At 53.2% G+C, this 26,088-nt stretch overlaps 3 protein-coding genes across 7 annotated transcripts in view; 2 read left to right on the top strand and 1 right to left on the bottom strand.

Annotated features, from left to right (window-relative positions):
* LOC133361191 (ATP-dependent RNA helicase A protein-like) overlaps window positions 1-2,999 on the bottom strand; it is a 26,092-nt gene extending 23,093 nt beyond the window's left edge. Inside the window, exon 1 of the mRNA XM_061580075.1 lies at window positions 2,991-2,999. Within this exon, the coding sequence (XP_061436059.1) occupies window positions 2,991-2,999 (9 nt within the window). The remainder of the gene's footprint in view (window positions 1-2,990) is intronic.
* Window positions 3,000-3,346: 347 nt separating this feature from the next.
* Window positions 3,347-9,512, top strand: LOC133361117 (methylcytosine dioxygenase TET-like). Of its 5 annotated transcripts, XM_061579969.1 has the most exons (4): window positions 3,362-3,416; window positions 6,317-7,222; window positions 8,403-8,726; window positions 9,451-9,512. In XM_061579969.1, the coding sequence occupies exons 1-3, from the start codon at window positions 3,393-3,395 to the stop codon at window positions 8,709-8,711; spliced, it is 1,239 nt and encodes a 412-aa protein (XP_061435953.1). In that variant the 5' UTR covers window positions 3,362-3,392; the 3' UTR covers window positions 8,712-8,726; window positions 9,451-9,512. The 5 variants fall into 5 exon arrangements, with proteins under 5 accessions (XP_061435951.1, XP_061435950.1, XP_061435953.1 ...); XM_061579967.1 differs by lacking the exons at window positions 8,403-8,726; window positions 9,451-9,512 and adding an exon at window positions 5,948-6,194 and having other exon boundaries at window positions 3,347-3,416; window positions 6,317-8,074; XM_061579966.1 differs by lacking the exons at window positions 8,403-8,726; window positions 9,451-9,512 and having other exon boundaries at window positions 3,355-3,421; window positions 6,317-8,074.
* A 63-nt stretch (window positions 9,513-9,575) lies between these two features.
* LOC133361136 (suppressor APC domain-containing protein 2-like) lies at window positions 9,576-21,978 on the top strand. Its single transcript, XM_061580004.1, has 5 exons — window positions 9,576-9,731; window positions 12,016-12,135; window positions 13,142-13,243; window positions 14,426-14,533; window positions 16,979-21,978. The coding sequence occupies exons 1-5, from the start codon at window positions 9,576-9,578 to the stop codon at window positions 17,108-17,110; spliced, it is 618 nt and encodes a 205-aa protein (XP_061435988.1). The 3' UTR covers window positions 17,111-21,978.
* Window positions 21,979-26,088: the final 4,110 nt, after the last annotated feature.

Raw genomic sequence — 26,088 nt, 5'->3', positions numbered from 1 at the left:
CTCGGGTGTTGACCAATCAACTTCAAGGACAGTGCATATAATTATCATCATCAGAAAAGACAGCTAAATATTGCACAAAAATCACCGTACACCAACGTTGTGTGCAAAAATCCCAGTGGGATGCAAGTCAAACAACAACAACAACCACAAGACAACTTAGATTAAGGCCATCATTCTAACTCTGTACTACAACAAACAAACATGGCCAAGCCAAAACACATTTTTGAAATCACCAAAATAAAGCCATGAAAGCAATGTAACAGTGATCATAGGAACTGTGACGGAATTTTCACAATAAATGACATAAACAACATGTACCGCCAAAACCCTGCAGCCATAGCTGGCTGCATGAGTCACTCCAAGTTCAAGTGCATGTATTAGGTATAGCCCTGTGAGCCATTCGGCTCTTGAATCGGGTGCAACCGCAACAAACAAAAAACTAAAACATGAACAAGAAAACATCTTGTAGTGACTATGTGACTAAGTGCAAACAGAACATCCAAGAAAAGACAGCAAAATATTGCAGAAAAAAGCACCGTGCACCAACGCTGTGTGCAAACATCCCAGTGGGATGCAAGTCAAACAACAACAACAACAACCACAAGACAACTTAGATTAAGGCCATCAGTCTAACTCTGTACTACAACAACACAAACATGGCTAAACCAATACACTTTTCGAAATCACCAAAATAAAGCCATGAAAGTCAAACAACAACAACAACAACCACAAGACAACTTAGATTAAGGCCATCAGTCTAACTCTGTACTACAACAACACAAACAACAACAACAACCACAAGACACCTTAGATTAAGGCCATCAGTCTAACTCTGTACTACAACAACACAAACAACAACAACAACAACCACAAGACAACTTAGATTAAGGCCATCAGTCTAACTCTGTACTACAACAACACAAACATGGCCAAACCAGTAAACTTTTCGAAATCACCAAAATAAAGCCATGAAACAACCCTAAATGTCGTGTATTATGTAGCATATAGCATTTGTTATAAAGTGGCCCGAAATAAAAATAAAACATATAACGGGCCGTCCATAAATGACGTCACGAACCTGGGGGGGGAGGGGGGGGTCAGACATTTGTGACGATGTGTGACGAGGGGGGAGGGGTTTGAGAAATATGACGTCACACAAAAATGCGAAATTTTAATAAATAAATATAGACAACACGTTCTACTTAACTAAACAGACTTTTTCATAAATGTTTTCTCCTACAACATCAGAGTGCAGCGCCACATTAAATACGCACTACAATGACAATAGTTTAAAGCGATTTGAAGCATGTTTTATTTTTTGGGGGGGACAGAGCTTTGTGACGTCATATTTGAGGAGGGGGGGTCTGACTTTTTGTGACGTCGTGTGACGAAGGGGGGGGGGGGGTCAAAAATCGTCCAAAATCGCGTGACGTCATTTATGGACGGCCCCTAAAAGTATTTTATCATTTGCTATACATCACAGATAAAGCGACAAATCGCTAACCCTAAACACCCGGTCGTTGGTAAAAGTCGAAGGCGGTATAGTACTATAGTAATAGCGTGGCCTGGCTCCGCCCACGGCACCGCCCCCTTTCTAGAAGCTACCAGCGAGTTCCCGGTGTGCCCCTTTCCGTGACCTTTCACCCTAGAGCCCCCTCTGGTGTATCACGTGGTCTGGCTCCGCCCATAGCGACGCCCCCTTTCTAGAAGCTACCAGCGGGTTCTCGGTGTGCCCCTCCCGTGACCTTTCACCCTAGAGCCCCCCCTGGTGTATCATGTGACCTGGCTCCGCCCCTAGCAACGCCCCCTTTCTAGAAGCTACCAGCGGGTTCATCTTCTTGGTTCTTTCGGTAAAGTCATCACGTAGAAGGGAAGTAATAAAATAATAAAAATAAAACATAATAAGATAATTCTCACGACGTTTCGGCCACAACGCAAGCAGCCGTCCTCAGGTGAAGACTAGGTCTGTCGGGGAGACAGCGTCAGACGCCCCCTTTCTAGAAGCTACCAGCGGGTTCTCGGTGTGCCCCTCCCGTGACCTTTCACCCTAGAGCCCCCCCTGGTGTATCACGTGGCCTGGCTCAGCGACGCCCCCTTTCTAGAAGTTACCAGCGGGTTCTCGGTGTGCCCCTCTCGTGACCTTTCACCCTAGAGCCCCCCCCTGGTGTATCACGTGACCTGGCTCCACCCCCGGCAACCCCCCCTTTCTGGAAGCTACCAGCGGGTTCTCGGTGTGCCCCTTCCGTGACCTTTCACCCTAGAGCCCCCTCTGGTGTATCACGTGACCTGGCTCTGCCCCCGGCAACGCCCCCTTTATAGAAGCTACCAGCGGGTTCATCTTCTTGGTTCTTTCGGTAAAGTCACGTAGAAGGGAAATAATAAAATAATAAAAATAAAACATAATAAAATCATTCTCACGACGTTTCGGCCACAACGCAAGCAGCCGTCCTCAGGTGAAGAACAGGTCTGTCAGAAAGACAACGTCTGAATGAAACACCACCAGGCTTGGCAGCGTATATTTCTGTTCTTCATCTGAGGACGGCTGCTTGCATTGTGGCCGAAACGTCGTGAGAATGATTTTATTATTATTTTATTATTTCCCTTCTACGTGACTTTACCGAAAGAACCAAGAAGATGAATCCCTGCAGTCACGAAAGCTTTAAATCGAAAAATATATATTTATTTAAAGTTGCGCATTTTGATGTGACGTCACATTTCTCACCCCCCCCCCCCTAGGTGCGTGACGTCATTTATGGACGGCCCCTTACGAACAGACCTCTGGAATTCATACTCTTAGGTTTTTTGGGTAAAGTCACGTAGGTAAAAAATACAATTAAAATTTAAATAGAAATAAAATAATATTGTATTCATACTCTTAGGTTTTTTCTGTAAAGTCACGTAGGTAAAAAATACAATTAAAATTAAAATAGAAATAAAAGAATAAATAATAAATATATTTTATTTCTATTTAAATTTTATTTTCTACCTACTTTGCGCATTTTTGATGTGACGTCACATTTCTCACCCCCCCCCCCCCTCTAGGTGCGTGACGTCATTTATGGACGGCCCCTTACGAACAGACCTCTGGATCCCAACTCGTTCGTAAGTCGAGGAATCGTCGTATGTCGGGGAATCGATTCCCCTCTTATCCAAGAATCGCCTCGTCGATTTTTCTTTGCGACCGTTAGGCCGGGCCAACGACAACGTTAACGGCGTAATTTCAAACGAGCCAATCAGCGGCCGTCTAGCAGCGCTGCCGCCGCTCTCCTCCAATGGGAGAGCGTCTCCGCTCAAAACAAGGGCGCGCGGCTCAGCCAATGGGAAGCGCGCTATGCAAATGAGATGGGGGGGAGGGGCTTGTACGAGTGAACGCGGAAGTGAAGAGGACTCCAATGCGGCCGTTCGTACCAGAATTGGTGAAGTATGACAGCGATCGATCGCTTCGATTCTTATATCGATCCATCGATTTCCGTTCGAATGTGTGCGAGTGCGTGCGTGAGGGAGCGGTGGTGCAGCGGTTAACGCGCTGAGCTACGAAGCTGGCGACCCGAGTTCGATTCCCGCTCACGTTCCAACACTTTGCCAGTGGCGATTAATTTGAATCGGTTCTGGGCCTCCTCTAGGTCGACTCGGCCTTAAATGAGTAACCTGGTGTAGCGGTGTGTAGTAAACATCGCCGCTGGGGGAGACAAAGGCGGCCGGGCGTGGTGCTGGCCACCCACCCCCTCGTGTGCCACAGTGCCGGTAGCCTTCATAGGTGCTCGCTAACAGCACTTGCCCCTACAGTCTGTCACAGGCTACACGGGGAGCTTTGCTTTGAGGACAGCACTTGCCCCTATAGCTTGTTAAAGGCTACATGGGGGATCTTTGTCTTTGCTTCGCGGACAGTACTTGCCCCTATAGCCTTTTAAAGGCTACACTGGGGAGCTTTGCTTTGCGGACAGCACTTGCCCCTACAGCTTGTTAAAGGCTACACGGGGGATCTTTGTCTTTGCTCGCTAACAGCACTTGCCCCTACAGCCTGTCACAGGCTACACGGGGAGCTTTGTCTTTGCTTTGCGGACAGCACTTGCCCCTACAGCCTGTCACAGGCTACACGGGGGAGCTTTGTCTTTGCCCGCAGACAGCACTTGCCCCTACAGCCTGTCACAGGCTACACGGGGGATCTTTGTCTTTGCCCGCGGACAGCACTTGCCCCTACAGCCTGTCACAGGCTACACGGGGGAGCTTTGTCTTTGTGGACAGCACTTGCCCCTACAGCCTGTCATAGGCTACACGGGGGATCTTTGTCTTTGCTAGCTGACAGCACTTGCCCCAACAGCTTGTTAAAGGCTACACGGGGGATCTTGTCTTTGCTTTGCGTACAGCACTTGCCCCAACAGCCTGTTAGAGGCTACACGGGGGATCTTTGTCTTTGCCCGCGTACAGCACTTGCCCCTACAGCCTGTCACAGGCTACACGGGGGAGCTTTGTCTTTGTGGACAGCACTTGCCCTCAATCATCTGCGTGACGCTCCACTGAGGGGTGTGGGTCTTTGTTTTTGGGACAAGGTTAAAGAAAAAAATTAACCCGTAAAAACAAAGTTTTTCACTATAAATCCTTTATATGCGTGGCATCGGTTTTATTTATTATTCATTTCTGTTTTTCTTGAGTAAGAGTTTCATTTTTATCACATTGGTATTTTAAATTAAATATGAAAAAAAAAATTCCTAAAAAGTGGTAAATTTTGGAAAATCCTTTTTCACGAAAAGAAATTGTCACGCACAACGAGTCTGTGTGCAAAATGTCAGCTCGATTGGATCACGGGAAGTGGGTTAAAACACGACCGAAAGATTTGCACGGTCGTAAGCAAGCAAGCAAGCAAGTGAACTTAATATAAAGGATTTTAAAAAATTCTGCAGCTCGTGGATTAACCCCTCACTATAGGTCCAAAATAAATCAATTGCACCATGCCACTGTGTTTTTGACACCCCCCTCCCCTCCCTCTACAACGATGGCTTGAAATGTTATTAAATCCTTTATATTAAGTTCACTTGCTTGCTTGCTTAGGACCGTGCAAATCTTTCGCTCGTTTTTTAACCCACTTCCCGTGATCCAATCGAGCTGACATTTTCCACACAGACTCGTTGTGCGTGACAATTAATGTTCGTGAAATTTTTTTTCCAAAATTTTACACTTTTTAGGAAAACAAAATATTATATTTAATTACCAATTGCTTAATGGTGGCAGGCAATCATCTGACCCATAGGTGGCAGCCATCTCAAGCCAGACGACGAGAGGAGTCTAGCCGCCACGCATATAAAGGATGACCTACTTGTATATACGCTTCCGCTTATAGGGAAATAATAAAATAAAAAATAAAACATTTCAAATTAAAATTTCGATTTAAAGCTTCTTCGTGACTGCAGGGATTCATCTTCTTGGTTCTTTCGGTAAAGTCACGGAGAATGGAAATAATAAAATAATAAGAAATAAAACATTATTTTTTTATTATATAAATATATTATTCTTTTTATGTTTTCTTTTCATTATTTTATTATTTACATGTGTGGCTCTGTAGGGTATGGGTATCGGGTACCCGATTGCGACCTCTGGGATGAAGCCATGTTGCAGGCGCGGGTGGGTTGATTCTAGGAACTTGAATTGTGAGAAGAGACAAGACGTTGGGAAATGAGTGACAAACGGTGACTCACCGGTGACTCACGGCCTACCCGTACCCGGCCGCACCAGGGTCGCAAACGGCTACCCGTACCCGGCCGGGTACGGGTAGCCGGGTATCGGGTAGGGTACGGGTATCGGGTACCCGGTTGCGACCTCTGGTTTGCGCGATCCGCCCCAAACGAACAACCTCGATTACCAGAATCGGCACGGCGTGCACGTCCGCTCTTCCCCGTGACTGCGAGGACGCGTGCTGCTCGGTTGACCGGTGTGTCTCCTCCCTTCACAGCAGCGGTCGGGAACCTATATGGCTCGTGAGCCATATATGGCTCTTCCGGTGACGGCATATGGCTCCCAGACAATTTTGAGTTGAAAAAAAAAATAATAATAAATAAAATTAAATCAGTTTGGAACTGATTTTAAAATACTTGCGATATTTGCTTAATAATACTGTGTCATTTTAAAGTAAACAGAAATTAGTTTTGAAGATAACATTTCTCGGGTCACGGGTCCCGTGACCAGAAGTCGCATTAAAAGTAGGACATATTTAATTTATTATACGTTAAAAATACTATATGGCTCTCAATGAAATATATTTAGAAATATTTGGCTTTTATGGCTCTCCCAGTCAAAAAGGTTCCCGACCCCTGCTTCACAGGAACGTGGAGTTTTCGCCACCGCCGCACCCGGCAAGATGAGTGCTGTGGCCGCCCTCCCCGGTCGCCACCTTCGCCCAACTCCTCAGCAACAGCAGCAGCTGCAGCTGCAGCAGCTGCATCAGAAAGAGTGGCGGCTGCAGCAGCAGCAGCAGCAGCAGCACAAGCAGCAGCTGCATCACCACCTGCAGCGTCAGCAGCAGCAGGAGCAGCAGCAGCAGCAGCGTCAGCAGCAGCAGCAGCACAATCAGCAGCAGCGCCTGCGTCAGAAGCACAAGCAGCAGCTGCAGCATCATTGGCAGGAGTTGCAGCAGCAGCAGGACAGGCAGGAGCATAATCTGCAGTCGCATCATCGTCATCAGGAACAGCAACAGCAGCACAATCATCAGCAGCAGCACAATCAGCAGCAGCAGCAGTTCGAGCGTCGTCATCACGATCATCGTGCCACTCAGCAGCATGAGCAGCAGCAGCAGCAGCACGACCAGAATCGCAACCACCACCGCCGGCCGGACCGCGAGCGGCACAACGCCACTCCGCTGCCCAGCGCCTTCGTCGAGAGCTTGCGGCCGCTGTTCGCCGCGTTGGATGACGTCGGCCGAGGCGCCGTGCACGTGGCCGAGATAGAATCTCGCTGGGGCGGCGGCGACGGCGGTGGCGGCGGTGACACCCGCGGCGGCGTCGGCAGCGGAGTTCTCGCCGCGCTCCGGAGGGCTGCTTCTCCCGGAGGTCACCTGACCTTCGAGCGCTTCGCCGCGGGTTTGGGTCGCGCCGCCGAGGAGATGGACGCGACGGAAGAGCCGCCGGCGCCGGTGCCTTCCTCCTCGTCGTCGTCGTCAACATCGTCGTCAACGTCGTCAACCTCACCGCCGCCGCCGTTGACCCCTTCGTCGCCACCGGCGTCGCTGTCGGTGAGGTGGTGGAGCGATTGCCGCCAGCACGCTCCCCGCACCGCACCGCCACCGATCCCGACAGGGCTCCGTGCCGCGCTGGCACGCGGGGCGGGGGTCACGGAGACTCCCGTGGAGTTGGTCCGGCTGGAACGGAACTCCGGAGTGAAGTTGCGTCGCCGCTGGGCACTCGGCCGGGAGAAAAGCGGACTCGTTGAACAGAGGGTTGTCATGCCATTGGCTCGCTGTGTGTGTGTGTGTGTGGCTGTCTGTGTGGCTCTGTGTGTGTGGCTCTTTGTGTGTGGCTCTGTGTGTGTGTCTGTGTGTGTGTCTGTGTGGCTGTCTGTGTGTGTCTGTGTGTGGCTCTCTGTGTGTGGCTCTGTGTGTGGGACTCTGTGTGTGTGTGGCTCTCTGTGTGTGGCTCTGTGTGTGTGTCTGTGTGTGTGTATGTGTGGCTGTCTGTGTGTGTCTGTGTGTGGCTCTGTGTGTGTGGCTCTCTGTGTGTGGCTCTGTGTGTGGGACTCTGTGTGTGTGGCTCTGTGTGTGTGTCTGTGTGTGGCTCTCTGTGTGTGGCTCTCTGTGTGTGGCTCTGTGTGTGTGTCTGTGTGGCTGTCTGTGTGCCTCTGTGTGTGTCTGTGTGGCTCTCTGTGTGTGGCTCTCTGTGTGTGGCTCTCTGTGTGTGGCTCTGTGTGTGTGTCTGTGTGGCTGTCTGTGTGCCTCTGTGTGGCTCTGTGTGTGTGTCTGTGTGTGGCTCTGTGTGTGTGACTCTGCGTGTGTGTCTGTGTGTGGCTCTGTGTGTGTGTCTGTGTGGCTGTCCGTGTGGCTCTGTGTGTGTGGCTCTGTGTGTGTCTGTGTGGCTCTCTGTGTGTGGCTCTCTGTGTGTGGCTCGTGGTGTGTGTCGTGTGGGCTGTCGATGTTGCCTCTGTGTGTGTCTGTGTGTGTCTGTGTGGCTCTGTGTGGGTGGCTCTTGTGTGGTCTAGTGTGGCTCTGTGTGTGTCGGTGTGGCTCTGGTGTGTCGGGTGGCTCTGTGTGTGTCTGTGTGGCTCTGTGTGTCTGTGTGGCACGGTGGGGGAGGGTGGGTGGTGACGGGGGGGGTCACGGTAACTCGCTGACCCCGTGCCCCCTTACGGGACATCTTTGACAAAGAGTTTGACGGCTCATCGGATTCCTCCCTCCCCCCCCCTCCCCCGTGCACCGCCAGACGACGGCAACTACGGCGAAGCCGACGGCGACGATGCGTCTGCGGCCCGCCAGCGGAGCTGCCGGTGGTGGCGGTGGTGGTGGTGGCGGTGGTGGTGGTGGTGGTGGTGGCAATGGTGGCGGTGGTGGTGCCACGTGGGAGAAGCGGGCGTCGTTGGCAACGCGCAGCCTGCAGTCGCTGGACGGGCTGGACTCCCTGGGGCCTCCACCACCACCACCTCCTCCACCTCCACCTCCTCCACCTCCACACCTCCACCTTCCTCCCCGCCGCCACCACTGCCTCCTCCTCCGCTCGTGCCTCGTTTGCTGAACCCCGTCGTTGATGGTGAGTGGGTGGGTGGTTGGGTAATTTGGTGGGTGAGTGGGTGGGTGAGTGGGTGGGTAATTTGGTGGGTGGGTATTGGTGGGTGGGGTGAGTGGGTGAGTGAGTGGATGAGTGAGTGGGTGGGTGAGTGGGTAATTTGGTGGGTGGGTGAGTGAGTAAGTAATTTGGTGGGTGAGTGGGTGGGTGAGTTGGTGAGTAATTTGGTGGGTGGGGTGGGTGGGTGAGTGAGTGAGTGAGTGGGTGGGTGGGTGGGTGAGTGGGTGGGTGGGTGTGTGAGTCAGTTGGTGGGTGGGTGAGTGAGTTGGTGGGGTGGGTGGGTGAGTGAGTTGGTGGGTGGGTGGGTAATTTGGTAGGTGGGTGGGTGGGTGAGTGGGTCTTTGGGTGAGTGAGTGTATTAGTGGGTCATTGAGTGGGTGGGTGATGATGGTGATGATGATGATAGTGATGATGGTGATGATGATGATAGTGGTGATGGTGATGATGATGGTGATGATGATGATAGTGATGATGGTGATGATGATAGTGGTGATGGTGATGATGATGGTGATGATGATAATGATGGTGATGATAATGATCATGTCGATGGTGATGGTGGTGATGTTGATAGTGATGATGGCGGTGATGATGCTGATAGTGATGATGATATTGATGGTGATGATGGTGATCATGTCGATGGTGATGGTGATGTTGTTGATGTTGTTGATGTTGTTAATGTTGTTGACAGGCGCGATGAGGGTGATGGGTCGCTCTCACAGTGACAGCAGCACAGCGGCGATGGCGATGATGGTGGTGATGTTGTTGATGTTGTTGATGTTGTTGTTGATGTTGTTGATGTTGTTGACAGGCGCGATGAGGGTGATGGGCCGCTCTCACAGTGACAGCAGCACAGCGGCGATGGCGATGATGGCGATGTGCGACGCTGAGCCGCGGAGAAACAGGAGCTCAGCGAGGGGAGAGCACAGAAGGCACACCATCACCACCATCACGGGTCTCGACCATCACACGGTACATCACCACCATCACACGGTACATCACCATCACCACCATCACCACCATCACCACCATCACGGGTCTCGACCATCACACGGTACATCACCATCACCACCATCACCACCATCACCACCATCACGGGTCTCGACCATCACACGGTACATCACCACCATCACACGGTACATCACCATCACATGTTACACCATAACATGGTACATCACCATCACATGTTACACCATCACACAGTACATCACCATCACCACCATCACGGGTCTCGACCATCACACAGTACATCACCATCACACGGTACATCACCATCACATGTTACACCATCACACGGTACATCACCATCACCACCATCACCATCACCACCATCATCATCACCACCATCACCACCATCACCACCATCATCACCATCACCACCATCACGGGTCTCGACCATCACACGGTACATCAACAACAACAACAACCGTCATTCGCCACTAAGTGGCGGTGACGTCACCACGACGCTTGTGCCAGGCCAAGTGCACCTCGAGGCCACGTGAAGTGTCGAACGCCCGCTGGCAGGAGGTCACGGGGCAGACCCAGCAGGTGCCACGGGTCGACTGACCGAGATGACCGAGATGACTGGCTGATGCGCCACCTGTGCCCCCTACTGTGCCAACTTTCTGTGCTTTAGCCAACTTTCTGTGCTTTAGCCACCCGGCGCTCCGCTCGTTGTTGTGAGCGTCGCTCCTCCGCCCTCCGCTGTTGTTGGAGGGCGACTGCCTTCAACTTCCCAGTAGCGTCCTTCACGAGCCTCCTCCACAGAGGCCGATCTTGACACCGTTGGTACCTGTCGTTGGCAAGTCTACTCAGCTCCACATCCTCCTGTACCGCATCAGCTCCATCTCTTCTTTAGCCCGTGTCCGTGCCCGTTTAGCCCCCTCGATCCGGCCGAACAAAAGCTGTTTAGGCATGCGGTGGCTGGGTATGCGGGCTACATGACCCGGCCAACGTAGCCTTGCCTGCTGGAGGAGTTCACTCTTTCAAGGATTTGTGAGCTCCTCACACAATCCAGCCTGCAGGTTAAACCCAGGATGGATCATAGGCAGGCCAGCCTAAATGTTTCTAACTGGCGAAGATGTTCCATTAGGAGGGGGGGTCCACGTTTCGCAAGCGTAGAGAAGGGAGGGCATGACTGTCACCACCACCACCATCACCACCATCATCATCATCACCACCATCACCACCATCACCACCACCATTATCATCATCACCACCATCACCACCACCATCATCATCACCACCACCATCATCACCACCATCACCACCACCATCATCATCATCACCACCATCACCACCACCACCACCATCATCACCACCATCACCACCATCACCACCATCATCACCACCATCACCATCACCACCACCATCATCACCACCATCACCACCATCATCACCACCACCATCATCACCACCACCTCCATCACCACCATCACCACCACCATCATCACCACCATCACCACCACCACCACCATCATCATCATCACCATCACCACCATCATCACCACCATCACCACCATCACCACCACCACCACCACCATCATCATCATCACCACCACCACCACCACCATCATCATCACCACCATCACCACCACCATCATCACCACCACCATCATCATCACCACCACCATCATCATCATCACCATCACCACCACCACCACCATCACCACCATCACCACCACCACCACCATCACCACCATCACCACCATCACGGGGTTCAACCATCACATGGTACGCCATAATGGTGGTTGGTTGTGTGTATGTGTGGTTGTAGTGGTGGTGGTGGTTGTGGTGGTGGTTGTGACTTGGTTGTTGGTGGTCATGTTAATGTGTTGTTATAGTAGCGGTGGTGGTTGTGGTGGTGGTGGTTGTTGGTGGTGGTGGTTGTTGTTGGTGGTGGTTGTTGTTGTTGTTGGTGGTGGTTGTTGGTGGTCATGTTAATGTGTTGTTATAGTAGAGGTGGTGGTTGTTGGTGGTTGTTGGTGGCTGTTGGTGGTGGTGGTTGTGTGTGTGGTTGTTGGTGGTGGTTGTGGCTTGGTTGTTGGTGGTCATGTTAATGTGTTGTTATAGTAGCGGTGGTGGTTGTGGTTGTGGTGGTTGTTGGTGGTGGTTGTGGTGGTTGTTGTTGGTGGTCGTTGTTGTTGGTGGTGGTGGTTGTGATGGTGGTTGTGGTGGTTGCGATGGTGGTGGTTGTGGTGGTTGTGATGGTGGTTGTTGTTGGTGGTGGTTGTGGTTGTTGTTGGTGGTGGTGCAGGTGGCGGCGGTGCAGCAGCAGGAGGCGCTGGGCTCTGCTCTGCGCGCCCTCGACTCGGCGCGGGGTCGCCTGCAGGACGAGGTCACGGGGAGGGGGCGGAGGGACGCAGGGGCTCCCCCGGTAACCACGACGCACCACGCCCCACCGTGACGCGCCGTGCCCCACCGTGCCTCACCGTGACGCACCGTGCCCCACCGTGCCCCACCACGCCCCACCATGCCTCACCGTGCCCCACCGTGCCTCACCGTGCCCCACCACGCCCCACCATGCCGCACCATGCCTCACCGTGCCCCACCGTGACGCACCTTGCCCCACTGTGCCTCACCATGCCTCACCGTGCCCCACCGTGACGCACCGTGCCCCACCGTGACGCACCGTGCCCCACCACGCCCCACCATGCCTCACCGTGCCCCACCGTGCCTCACCGTGCCCCACCACGCCCCACCATGCCGCACCATGCCTCACCGTGCCCCACCACGCCCCACCGTGCCCCACCGTGCCTCACCGTGCCCCACCGTGCCCCACCGTGCCCCACCGTGCCCCACCGTGCCACACCACGCGGTGTGACACAGCCACACATAGTGCAGCCACACAGCGCTTGCACCGTCATCACGACACCTCCTTTGCCAGTACCAAAATATAATAATAATATGATTAATAGGGGTTTTTTACCCCTTTTTTTCTAGCGACAAAACATGTTACTGCATTAACCACGATCCTTGCGGTCACAATGCAAACCAAAAAACACACACTCTTGAGAACGTGATGCATCGTCCTTGACGCTCACCCCGAGCTCTCGTTACTCCGATGGCGCGCTGTCTTTGAGCTGCGTGCCTCTTGGCGTCCTCTGGTCTAACGCCGTTAGTGAGACGAGGCTCTAAAGAAAGCCGTCTCTGGTGTGGACCAATCAGTTTCAAGGACCAACGCATCATAAACTATCAGGGTGTGTTTTTTTATTTGCATTTTGACCGCAGGTATTGTTTTTAAATGCAGACATCATGATTCCTCGTAAACCAAAGAAGGTTTCAGTTTTGTCGCCAGAAAGAAAGGGGGAAAACCCACCCCCCCGCTATTATTATTAATATGACAGCGCTTGCACCGCCGGTGTTTTGCGTTGGCCCGGCAGCAGGGTCACCCGGCGGACGTGAACCCGGCCCGCCTGGGGCAGCTCTACCACAGGATCCAGGAGGCGACACGCATCCTGGCGGAGGTCACCGAATCGGCAAAGGTGACGGCACCGTGACATCGTCGCGGCTAGAAAAACACTTTTTAAATTAAACACCATGGGTAAAGCCCCTCCCACCACCTGATCTGCTTGGGTTAGCTACCTTTCATTCAGAAGCAATTACCCCACCCCCCCCTTACCCATCCCCCCCCTTACCCATCCCCCCCCCTTACCCCCCCCCTTACCCACCCCCCTTACCCACCCCCCTTACGTCAGGACCCATGACCTCCTGTATACCCGGCGAGGTAGTTAACATTTCCTAGCCACCGTGATGATGAGGAGAGAGACGCAAACTCCAAATATACAGCAGGCATCGTCAGGGTCGGGATCGAACCCACGACCTCCTGTATACCAGGCGAGGTAGTTAACATCTCACCCACTCACCACCACCATCACGGGGCTTGATCATCACCACCACCACCGCCACCATCATCAACAACATCAACAACATCATCATCGTCGTCTTCTTGGTTCTTTCGGTAAAGTCACGTAGAATGGAAATAAGAAAATAAGAAAAATAAAACATAATAAAATAATTCTCACGACGTTTCGGCCACAACGCAAGCAGCCGTCCTCAGGTGAAGACAGACCTGTTCTTCACCTGAGGACGGCTGCTTGCGTTGTGGCCGAAACGTCGTGAGAATTATTCTTTGGTTCTTTCGGTTAAGTCACGTCTAAAGATAAAATAATAAATTAAATAATAGCATATTACGACGTTTCGATTGCAACACAAGCAATCATCATCAGGCATAAAAGAAATAGCAACAAAAATCTAACTAGAAAACTATAGACAGACATGTCTGCTTGTATGTCTGTCTATAGTTTTCTAGTTAGATTTTTGTTGCTATTTCTTTTATGCCTGATGATGATTGCTTGTGTTGCAATCGAAACATCGTAATATGCTTTTATTTAATTAATTATTTTATCTTTATACGTGACTTTACCGAAAGAACCAAAGAATAATTCCTGCAGTCACGAAAGCTCCAAAATTAAGGTCGTGAGAATTATTTTATTATGTTTTATTTTATTTATTTTATTATTTCCATTCTACGTGATGACTTTACCGAAAGAACCAAGAAGATGAATCCCTGCAGTCACGAAAGAAGCTTTACATCGAAATTCATCATCGTCGTCTTTATTGTGACTGTGTCCATGTCGCTGTTGGGTGTTGGGGGGGGGGCGCAGGCTGGGACTTGCGGGGCCGAGGGCTACGGGCCCCCCACGGCGCCCAGCGCCAGCGTCCTGCAGCAAGCGCTGTGCGTGCTGCGCGACCAGAACCGGCTGCTCACGCGGGTGAGTAGCAACTCCCTCGCACCACCCTCACTCCTCACCCTCACCACCACCCTCACCACCACCCTCACCCTCACCCCCCAGGTGAGTAGCAGCCGCTCCCTCGCCCCACCCCTCACCACCACCCCCCAGGTGTGTAACTCCCTCGCCCTCACCCTCACCCCTCACCCCCCAGGTGAGTAGCAGCTCCCTCGCACCACGCTCACCCCTCACCACCACCACCACCCCCCAGGTGAGTAGCAGCTCCCCCACCCTCACCCCTCACCCAGATGAGTAGCAGCTCCCTCGCACCACGCTCACCCCTCACCACCACCACCCAGGTGAGTAGCAGCTCCCTTTCACCACCCTCACCCCTCACCCCTCACCACCACCACCACCACCACCCAGGTGAGTAGCAGCTCCCCCACCCTCACCCCTCACCCAGATGAGTAGCAGCTCCCTCGCACCACCCTCACCCCTCACCCTCACCACCACCCTCACCCCCCAGGTGAGTAGCAGCTCCCTCGCCCCACCCCCCACCCCTCACCCCTCACCCCTCACCACCCCCCAGGTGAGTAGCAGCTCCCTGGCCCTCACCCCTCACCCCTCACCACCACCCTCACCACCACCCTCACCACCACCCCCCAGGTGAGTAGCAGCTCCCTCGCACCACCCTCACCCCTCACCCCTCACCCTCACCACCACCACCCAGGTGAGTAGCAGCTCCCTCGCCCCACCCTCACCCCTCACCCTCACCACCACCACCAGGTGAGTAGCAGCTCTCTCGCCCCACCCTCACCCCTCACCACCACCCTCACCACCACCCTCACCACCACCCCCCAGGTGAGTAGCAGCTCCCTCGCACCACCCTCACTCCTCACCCCTTACCACCACCCTGACCCCTCACCCTCACCACCACCACCAGGTGAGTAGCAGCTCCCTCGCACCACCCTCACCCCTCACCCCTCACCCTCACCACCACCACCCAGGTGAGTAGCAGCTCCCTCGCCCCACCCTCACCCCTCACCCTCACCACCACCACCAGGTGAGTAGCAGCTCTCTCGCCCCCCCCTCACCCCTCACCACCACCCTCACCACCACCCTCACCACCACCCCCCAGGTGAGTAGCAGCTCCCTCGCACCACCCTCACTCCTCACCCCTTACCACCACCCTGACCCCTCACCCTCACCACCACCACCAGGTGAGTAGCAGCTCCCTCGCCCCACCCTCACCCCACCCTCACCCCTCACCACCACCACCCACCCCCACCCCCCAGGTGTGTAACTCCCTCGCCCCTCCCTCCAGCTCACGTGTCTCCCCGTGTCCCCCCATGTCTCTCCCCATTTCTCCCCACATCTCCCCGTGTCTCTCCCTACATCTCCCCGTGTCTCCCCGTGTCTCACCGTGTCTCTCTCCACGTTTCCTCGTGTCTCCCCGTGTCTCTCTCCACATCTCCCCGTGTCTACCCGTGCCTCCCCGTGTCTCCCCGTGTCTCCCCACATCTCACCAAATATCCCCGTGTCTCTCCCCACATCTCCCCGTGTCTTCCCGTGTCTCCCCGTGTCTCTCCCCACATCTCCCCGTGTCTCCCCGTGCCTCCCCGTGCCTCCCCACATCTCCCCAAATCTCCCCGTGTCTCTCCCCAGATCTCCCCGTGTCTCCCCGTGTCTCCCCGTGCCTCCCCACATCTCCCCAAATCTCCCCGTGTCTCTCCCCACATCTCACCAAATCTCCCCGTGTCTCTCCCCGTGTCTCCCCACATCTCACCACATCTCTCCGTGTCTCTCTCCACATCTCCCCAAATCTCCCCGTGTCTCCCCACATCTCATCAAATCTCCCCGTGTCTCTCTCCACGTCTCCCCGTGTCTCCCCGTGCCTCCCCGTGCCTCCCCGTGTCTCCCCATTTCTCCCCACGTCTCCCCGTGTCTCCCCGTGTCTCTCCCCACATCTCCCCGTGTCTCCCCACATCTCCCCGTGTCCCCCCACGTCTCTCCCCATTTCTCTCCGCATCTCCCCAAATCTCCCCGTGTCTCCCCACATCTCACCAAATCTCCCCGCGTCTCTCCCCACGTCTCGCCGTGTCTCCCTGTGTCTCCCCGTGCCTCCCCGTGTCTCCCCGTGTCTCCCCACATCTCACCAAATCTCCCCGTGTCTCCCCGTGTCTCCCCGTGCCTCCCCGTTTCTCCCCACATCTCACCAAATCTCCCCGTGTCTCCCCGTGTCTCCCCGTGCCTCCCCGTGTCTCCCCACATCTCACCAAATCTCCCCGTGTCTCCCCGTGTCTCCCCATGTCTCCCCGTTTCTCCCCACATCTCACCAAATCTCCCCGTGTCTCTCCCCACATCTCCCCGTGCCTCCCCGTGTCTCCCCGTGTCTCCCCGTTTCTCCCCACATCTCACCAAATCTCCCCATGTCTCTCCCCACATCTCCCCAAATCTCCCCGCCCCCCCCCCCCCCTCTGGGTGCAGGAGGTATCCGAGAAGAGTGACCGCATCTCCCAGCTGGAGCACGAGAAGTCGCTGCTCATCCAGCAGCTGTTCGAGGCTCGCTCGCGTCACCATGGCAACGCCAGCCTCCTCGCCGACTCCACCTTCATCTGAACGCCGCCCCACCAAGCCCCACGTCGCCCCCGGCAACCGCCTTGTACACCCCCCCCCGCACCCGCCTGCCCGCCCCGGGATATCGGCGCAACCCGTTGCACGGACGAGGGTCTGCGCGACGCGACGGACGAGTTCCTGCAACCGGCGGTTGCCGTTGGCGGCGGCGGCGTCTGGAGCCCGGCCGCGACGCCACGCGGGGGAGAAGACGCGACGCGGCAGGGGTAGCAGCAGCAGCAGAAGCAGGAGAAGCAGTAGAAGCAGCAGCAGAAGCAGTATAAACAGCACCAGAAGCAGTAGAAGCAGCAGCAGAAGCAGTAGAAGCAGCAGCAGAAGCAGTAGAAGCAGCAGCAGAAGCAGTATAAACAGCACCAGAAGCAGTAGAAGCAGCAGCAGAAGCAGTAGAAGCAGCAGCAGAAGCAGTATAAACAGCACCAGAAGCAGTAGAAGCAGCAGAAGCAGCAGCAGAAGCAGTATAAACAGCACCAGAAGCAGTAGAAGCAGTAGAAGCAGCAGCAGAAGCAGTATAAACAGCACCAGAAGCAGTAGAAGCAGCAGAAGCAGCAGCAGAAGCAGTAGAAGCAGAAGCAGCAGCAGCAGAAGCAGAAGCAGCAGCAGCAGTAGGAGCAGTAGCAGTAGAACCAGCAGCAGCAGCAGAGCCAGGCTCTGCTTTGTTCGTGTGTGCGCGTGTACGTGTGTGTGTGTGTACGTGTGTGTGTGTGTACGTGTGTGTGTGCGGTCATCTCGGTCAGTCGACCCGTGGCACCTGCTGGGTCTGCCCTGTAACCTCCTGCCAGCGGGCGTTCGACACTTCACGTGGCCTCAAGGTGCACTTGGCCTGGCACAAGCGTCGTGGTGACGTCACCGCCACTTAGTGGCGAATGGCGGTTGTTGTTGTTGTGTGTGCGTGTGTACGTGTGTGTGTACGTGTGTGTGTACGTGTGTGTGTACGTGTGTGCGTGTACATGTGTGTTTGTGTATCAGTATTGAGGTTGTGTGTGTCAGCGTTGAGACTGTGTGTGTGTGTACGTGTGTGTGTGTACGTGTGTGTGTGTGTCAGTGTTCAGGCTGTGTGTGTCAGTATTGAGGTTGTGTGTGTCAGCGTTCAGGCTGCGTGGGTCAGAAGAAAGCTGCCTCTACGTTCAAGTTGCACCCTCCGCTAATGGGCCACTCGCGAGCCTAATGCATGTCGCTCGATGCACGTAAAACGAATGCCCCCCTTCCCGCATCTCTAATGGTATAATCCATGCCCCCCTTAAATCGCAAATGGCATGCTCCGTGAGATGGATCCGTGAGAAGCGGTCTCACCCCGCAGTTACCGCTAACGCAGAGGTCGCAGACGGGTACCCGATACCCGTACCCTACCCGATACCCGGCTACCCGTACCCGGCCGGGTACGGGTAGCCGTTTGCGACCCTGGTGCGGCCGGGTATGGGTAGACCGCGAGTCACTGGTAAGTCACCGTTTGTCACTCATTTCCCAACGTCTTGTCTCTTCTCACAATTCAAGTTCCTAGAATCAACCCACCCGCGCCTGCAACATGGCTTCATCCCAGAGGTCGCAATCAGGTACCCGTACCCTACCCGTACCCAGCCGGTTACGGGTAGGATACGGGTACCCATTTGCGACCCTGGTGTGGCCGGGTACGGGTACGGGTAGGCCGTGAGTCACCGGTGAGTAACTGTCACTCATTTCGGGTAGGGTACGGGTCGGGAACGGGTACCCGTACCCGGCCGGGCACGGGTACCCATTTGCGACCCTGGTGTGGCCGTACCCGGGTACGGATAAGGAATCAAAACCCCATTGGAACCTCATTTGCCAGTTAAAATATCATAATTGTTTTTTTAACCCTTCTATCTGGCAACAAAACTGACACCTTTTTTACAAGGAGTCATGTTTGCATAGACCACAATACCTGCGGTCATAATGAAAAAAAAACATAACTCTGATAATGTGCACTGTCCTTGAAGTTGATTGGTCCACACCCGAGACAGCTTTCCTTAGAGCCTAGTCTCACATGGTGTTGGACCAGATGACGCCAAAAGGCGCAAAACTCAAAGACAATGCACCATCAGAGTATGAGAGCTCGGGGTAAGCATGGCGTTTGTCACTCATTTCAGGTAGGGTACGGGTCGGGAACGGCTACCTGTACCCGGCCGGGTACGGGTAAGGAATCAAAACCCGTTTGCGACCTCTGCCGCTAACTCAGCGGTCGATCTTCTCGGCTACGAATGCGACTACTTTGACGATCTCGCCCCCCTCACCCGCTCCCCCCCCCTCCCCCGCACGTGTGAAACGGCACTACCCCGCGTCCTTACATAGCGCGTGCCTCTTCGGCAAAACCCCGATGCATGGGACCGTCTGCTTGCAAACGACACGCACCACGGGGTGTACGGTATACAGATCGGCTCAAACCTCGCGTCAAAGCCACGTGACTCCTGCCCTTCCCACTTTAAACTCCTCCTCTTTCTCCGTGCCGCTGCCCACTGTGAAAACAGACTCCTCCGTGCGGATCTCTTTTGCTGATCGCTCCACCGTCCAATCACACTCTTCCATCTCTGTCATCGTCATCATCGTCACCAGGGTGGCGCCTGGTGTACAGGAGGTCGTGGGTTTAGGTCCCGACCCTGACGACGCCTGCTGCTGTATATTTGGAGTTTGCGTGTCTCTCATCATCATCGTCACGGTGGCTAGGAGATGTTAACTCCCTCGCCTGGTACACAGGAGGTCGTGGGTTTAGGTCCCGACTGACGACGCCTGCTGCTGTATATTTGGAGTTTGCGTCTCTCTCTCATCATCATCATCGTCACGGTGGCAATGAGATGTTAACTCCCTCGCCTGGTGTACATGAGGTCGTGGCTTCAGGTCCCGACCCTGATGACGCCTGCCCGCTGCATATTTGGTGTTTGCGTGCCTCTCATCATCATCATCATCACGGTGACGAGATGTTAACTCCCTCGCCTGGTGTACAGGAGGTCGTGGGTTCGATCCCGACTGACGACGCCTGCTGCTGCTGCTGTATATTTGGAGTTTCCGTGTGTCTCTCTCCCCGTGGTAGCGTGGGATCTTTTTTTTACACGCTTTTTATTAACTCTGCTGTATTCTCAAATCTTGTAACTCAAATTTTACCCACTTCCTAATGCGGTACCGACTGCAAACTTTGCATACTTATGTCATACCGATGACAACACTATATTCTATCATAAAAAATGATAAAAATATTTTTTCACATTATTTTTTACATGTTTTGTTTCGGCTTGGGTCTAATTGTCAACGCTCAACTGACGTTGGCTGTAAATCACCACGGCCCCCTTACGTCGTGGCAAGCCTCGGGGCCACTTCCTGGAATCGTGGAGTTCTTCCATTACTCGTACGGTACATTTCATTAAAGCGTGTTTTTTTTAAAAGTTTGTTTTAAATATTACTTATTTTCCTCCGGGTCCTCCGTCGTTATTTTTTTCTTTCCCGCAAGCGTCGACAAGTCGCGGCGACGACGACGACGACGATGATGATGATGATGAGACACTTTGTTGAGCTTTATTTGTGGACCGTTAACCAGGGTCGCTTAGCCTGGTTAACGTTGAAGTATAAAAATCGCCACCCTCTCATCAACCCCCGACATCTTGGGGGCCCAGCCATTCCTCATCCTCCCCATCCTCCTCTCTCCCTGCTGCTCGTCCTGATGAACGATGACCCCCCACCCCTCCCCTCCTCTCTCTCTCTCTTCATCTTGCTGACCTCTGCCCCAGCCTCCCGTTCCCTATTACCCCTAATACAGCAACTAATCATATTACGCAATACAACGTCGCCACTCCGCTATCCGCGGGCATGATATCGAGGTCCGACGTTTGCACCGTGGACCGGCTTGAGTTTTTTTGTTTGTTTTGCCACAAAGCACAGACGCCCGCCGCCGGCTAATCGTTCGGTCGGTCGGTCGTTGGTCGGATGTCGTCGGGGACGTCGCAGCGTCGGTGTGGCGGTGGCCGTCCACTGCTATCCACCCCCGCGGGCAACTGGCCCGGTGTGCCCACACTACCCAGACTGCCCAGATTACCCAGACTGCCCACACTACCCAGACTGCCCAGATTACCCAAACTACCCACACTACCCAGACTGCCCACCCTACCCACACTACGAAGACTGCAAACTCCACTCACTCACTCTGCAGAACAGGGGGAGATCATACAAACTCCACTCACTCTGCAGAACAGGGGGGGATCACACAAACTCCACTCTGCAGAACAGGGGGAGATCATACAAACTCCACTCTGCAGAACAGGGGGAGATCATACAAACTCCACTCACTCTGCAGAACAGGGGGAGATTATACAAACTCCACTCACTCTGCAGAACATGGAGAGATCATACAAACTCCACTCACTCTGCAGAACAGGGGGGGATCACACAAACTCCACTCACTCTGCAGAACAGGGGGGGATCACACAAACTCCACTCACTCACTTTGCAGAACAGGTGTAGAACATACCAACTCCACTCACTCTGCAGAACAGGGGGAGATCATACAAACTCCACTCACTCTGCAGAACAGTTGTAGAACATAAAAATTCACTCACACAGAGAGGCATTCGCATCGGGAATCAAACCCAGCCGCTTGTTGCTGTGAGGCACAGGCGTAGTAGACCACTACTGCATCACCACCCCACCTCCCTATTATTTCCCCTCCGATCTGTAATGTTTACGTTGTTTTTTTTAAATTATCATTCATGTTACGTCCTTTTAACTGACGCTTATGTAACCTCTTGTCAACTAACAGCAGTAACCGATGCAATACTTTGTCGTTGATGTAATTGTTCGTGGTTATGATCGTCTGCCATTCGTTTTTTTACGACGCAAATACAATGCTTAGTCAAGTCTGCATTCGGCATTGAATCATTGTTGGCTCAAGGTGCCGTGTTCTGATATTCCTGTGAAGGCAGAAGACACAGCATCATGGAGGAGCCTTAGTCTGGCTCTGTGAGCCTCGGTGATTAACACTGAACCATGTGGGAGCCTCAGTCTGGCTCTGTGAGTCTCGGTGATTAACACTGAACCCTGTGGGAGCCTCAGTCTGGCTCTGTGAGTCTCGGTGATTAACACTGAACCCTGTGGGAGCCTCAGTCTGGCTCTGTGAGCCTCGGTGATTAACACTGAACCCTGTGGGAGCCTCAGTCTGGCTCTGTGAGTCTCGGTGATTAACAGTGAACCCTGTGGGAGCCTTAGTCTGGCTCTGTGAGCCTCGGTGATTAACACTGAACCCTGTGGGAGTCTCAGTGATTAACACTGAACCCTGTGGGAGCCTTAGTCTGGCTCTGAGTCTCGGTGATTAACACTGAACCCTGTGGGAGCCTTAGTCTGGCTCTGAGTCTCGGTGATTAACACTGAACCCTGTGGGAGCCTTAGTCTGGCACTGTGAGCCTCGGTGATTAACACTGAACCCTGTGGGAGCCTTAGTCTGGCTCTGTGAGTCTCAGTGATTAACACTGAACCCTGTGGGAGCCTTAGTCTGGCTCTGTGAGTCTCAGTTATTAACACTGAACCCTGTGGGAGCGTTAGTCTGGCTCTGAGAGCCTCGGTGATTAACACTGAACCCTGTGGGAGCCTTAGTCTGGCTCTGTGAGCCTCGGTGATTAACACTGAACCCTGTGGGAGCCTCAGTCTGGCTCTGTGAGTCTCGGTGATTAACACTGAACCCTGTGGGAGCCTTAGTCTGGCTCTGTGAGTCTCGGTGATTAACACTGAACCCTGTGGGAGCCTTAGTCTGGCTCTGAGTCTCGGTGATTAACACTGAACCCTGTGGGAGCCTTAGTCTGGCACTGTGAGCCTCGGTGATTAACACTGAACCCTGTGGGAGCCTTAGTCTGGCTCTGTGAGTCTCAGTGATTAACACTGAACCCTGTGGGAGCCTTAGTCTGGCTCTGTGAGTCTCAGTTATTAACACTGAACCCTGTGGGAGCCTTAGTCTGGCTCTGAGAGCCTCGGTGATTAACACTGAACCCTGTGGGAGTCTCAGTGATTAACACTGAACCCTGTGGGAGCCTCAGTCTGGCTCTGTGAGTCTCGGTGATTAACACTGAACCCTGTGGGAGCCTTAGTCTGACTCTGTGAGTCTCGGTGATTAACACTGAACCCTGTGGGAGCCTTAGTCTGGCTCTGAGTCTCGGTGATTAACACTGAACCCTGTGGGAGCCTTAGTCTGGCACTGTGAGCCTCGGTGATTAACACTGAACCCTGTGGGAGCCTTAGTCTGGCTCTGTGAGTCTCAGTGATTAACACTGAACCCTGTGGGAGCCTTAGTCTGGCTCTGTGAGTCTCAGTTATTAACACTGAACCCTGTGGGAGCCTTAGTCTGGCTCTGAGAGCCTCGGTGATTAACACTGAACCCTGTGGGAGCCTCAGTCTGGTTCTGTGAGCCTCAGTGATTAACACTGAACCCTGTGGGAGCCTTAGTCTGGCTCTGTGAGTCTCAGTGATTAACACTGAACCCTGTGGGAGCCTTAGTCTGGCTCTGTGAGTCTCAGTGATTAACACTGAACCCTGTGGGAGCCTTAGTGTGGCTCTGTGAGTCTCAGTGACTAACACTGAACCCTGTGGGAGCCTCAGTCTGGCTCTGTGACTCTCAGCGATTAACACTGAACCCTGTGGGAGCCTCAGTCTGGCTCTGTGAGCCTCAGTGATTAACACTGAACCCTGTGGGAGCCTTAGTCTGGCTCTGTGAGTCTCGGTGATTAACACTGAACCCTGTGGGAGCCTCAGTCTGGCTCTGTGAGTCTCGGTGATTAACACTGAACCCTGTGGGAGCCTTAGTCTGGCTCTGTGAGTCTCAGTTATTAACACTGAACCCTGTGGGAGCCTCAGTCTGGCTCTGTGAGTCTCGGTGATTAACACCGAACCCTATGGGAGTCTCAGTGATTAACACTGAACCCTGTGGGAGCCTCAGTCTGGCTCTGTGAGTCTCGGTGATTAACACTGAACCCTGTGGGAGTCTCAGTCTGGCTCTGCGAGCCTCAGTGATGAACACTGAACCATGTGGGAGCCTTAGTCTGGCTCTGTGAGTCTCAGTGATTAACACTGAACCCTGTGGGAGCCTTAGTCTGGCTCTGTGAGTCTCAGTGATTAACACTGAACCCTGTGAGAGCCTTAGTGTGGCTCTGTGAGTCTCAGTGATTAACACTGAACCCTGTAGGAGCCTTAGTGTGGCTCTGTGAGCCTCAGTGATTAACACTGAACCCTGTGGGAGCCCTAGTATGGCTCTGTGAGTCTCAGTGATTAACACTGAACCCTGTAGGAGCCTTAGTGTGGCTCTGTGAGCCTCAGTGATTAACACTGAACCCTGTGGGAGCCCTAGTATGGCTCTGTGAGTCTCAGTGATTAACACTGAACCCTGTGGGAGTTTTAGTCTGGCTCTGTGAGTCTCAGTGATTAACACTGAACCCTGTGGGAGCGTTAGTCTGGCTCTGTGATTCTCAGCGATTAACACTGAACCCTGTGGGAGCCTTAGTCTCGCTCAGTGAGCCTCAGTGATTAACACTGAACCCTGTGGGAGCCTAGTCTGGCTCTGTGAGCCTCATTGATTAACACTGAACCCTATGGGAGTCTCGGTGATTAACACTGAACCCTATGGGAGCCTCGGTGATTAACACTGAACCCTGTGGGAGCCTCATTGATTAACACTGAACCCTATGGGAGTCTCATTGATTAACACTGAACCCTGTGGGAGCCTCATTGATTAACACTGAACCCTATGGGAGCCTCATTGATTAACACTGAACCCTGTGGGAGTCTCATTGATTAACACTGAACCCTGTGGGAGCCTCATTGATTAACACTGAACCCTATGGGAGCCTCATTGATTAACACTGAACCCTATGGGAGTCTCATTGATTAACACTGAACCCTGTGGGAGTCTCAGTGATTAACACAGAACCCTATGGGAGTCTCAGTGATTAACACAGAACCCTGTAGGAGTCTCATTGATTAACACTGAACCCTGTAGGAGTCTCAGTGATTAACACAGAACCCTATGGGAGTCTCAGTGATTAACACTGAACCCTGTGGGAGTCTCATTGATTAACACTGAACCCTGTAGGAGTCTCAGTGATTAACACAGAACCCTATGGGAGTCTCAGTGATTAACACTGAACCCTATGGGAGTCTCATTGATTAACACTGAACCCTGTGGGAGTCTCATTGATTAACACTGAACCCTGTAGGAGTCTCATTGATTAACACTGAACCCTATGGGAGTCTCAGTGATTAACACTGAACCCTGTGGGAGTCTCATTGATTAACACTGAACCCTGTGGGAGTCTCAGTGATTAACACTGAACCCTGTAGGAGTCTCAGTGATTAACACTGAACCCTATGGGAGTCTCAGTGATTGACACTGAACCCTGTGGGAGTCTCAGTGATTGACACTGAACCCTGTGGGAGTCTCAGTGATTAACACTGAACCCTGTGGGAGTCTCAGTGATTAACACTGAACCCTATGGGAGTCTCATTGATTAACACTGAACCCTGTGGGAGTCTCATTGATTAACACTGAACCCTATGGGAGTCTCATTGATTAACACTGAACCCTGTGGGAGTCTCAGTGATTAACACTGAACCCTGTGGGAGTCTCATTGATTAACACTGAACCCTGTGGGAGTCTCAGTGATTAACATTGAACCCTGTGGGAGTCTCATTGATTAACACTGAACCCTGTGGGAGTCTCACTGATTAACACTGAACCCTATGGCGGTCTCACTGATTAACACTGAACCCTATGGCGGTCTCACTGATTAACATTGAACCCTATGGCGGTCTCACTGATTAACACTGAACCCTGTGGGAGTCTCAGTGATTAACACTGAACCCTGTGGGAGTCTCGGTGATTAACACCGAACCCTGTGGGAGTCTCAGTGATTAACACTGAACCCTATGGGAGCCTCAGTGATTAACACTGAACCCTGTGGGAGTCTCATTGATTAACACTGAACCTT

Source organism: Lethenteron reissneri, chromosome 71, assembly GCF_015708825.2.
Source record: "Lethenteron reissneri isolate LAM-NWPU_2019-01 chromosome 71, ASM1570882v1, whole genome shotgun sequence".
Lineage (NCBI taxonomy): Eukaryota > Metazoa > Chordata > Hyperoartia > Petromyzontiformes > Petromyzontidae > Lethenteron > Lethenteron reissneri.
The sequence above is the reverse complement of the archived record's forward strand: the minus strand, read 5'-3'. Positions and strand labels throughout refer to the sequence as shown.

Bases quoted from the DNA above. Each gene is read 5' to 3' on its own strand.
- LOC133361117 (XM_061579965.1), top strand. From the start codon at position 3,393: ATGCGGCCGTTCGTACCAGAATTG. The intron at 3,417-6,316 runs GTGAAGTATGAC...CCTGCTTCACAG, and splicing joins GGCCGTTCGTACCAGAATTG to GAACGTGGAGTTTTCGCCAC.
- LOC133361136 (XM_061580004.1), top strand. From the start codon at position 9,576: ATGAGGGTGATGGGCCGCTCTCACAGTGACAGCAGCACAGCGGCGATG. The intron at 12,136-13,141 runs GTAACCACGACG...TTGGCCCGGCAG, and splicing joins GGGACGCAGGGGCTCCCCCG to CAGGGTCACCCGGCGGACGT. The intron at 14,534-16,978 runs GTGAGTAGCAAC...CTCTGGGTGCAG, and splicing joins AGAACCGGCTGCTCACGCGG to GAGGTATCCGAGAAGAGTGA.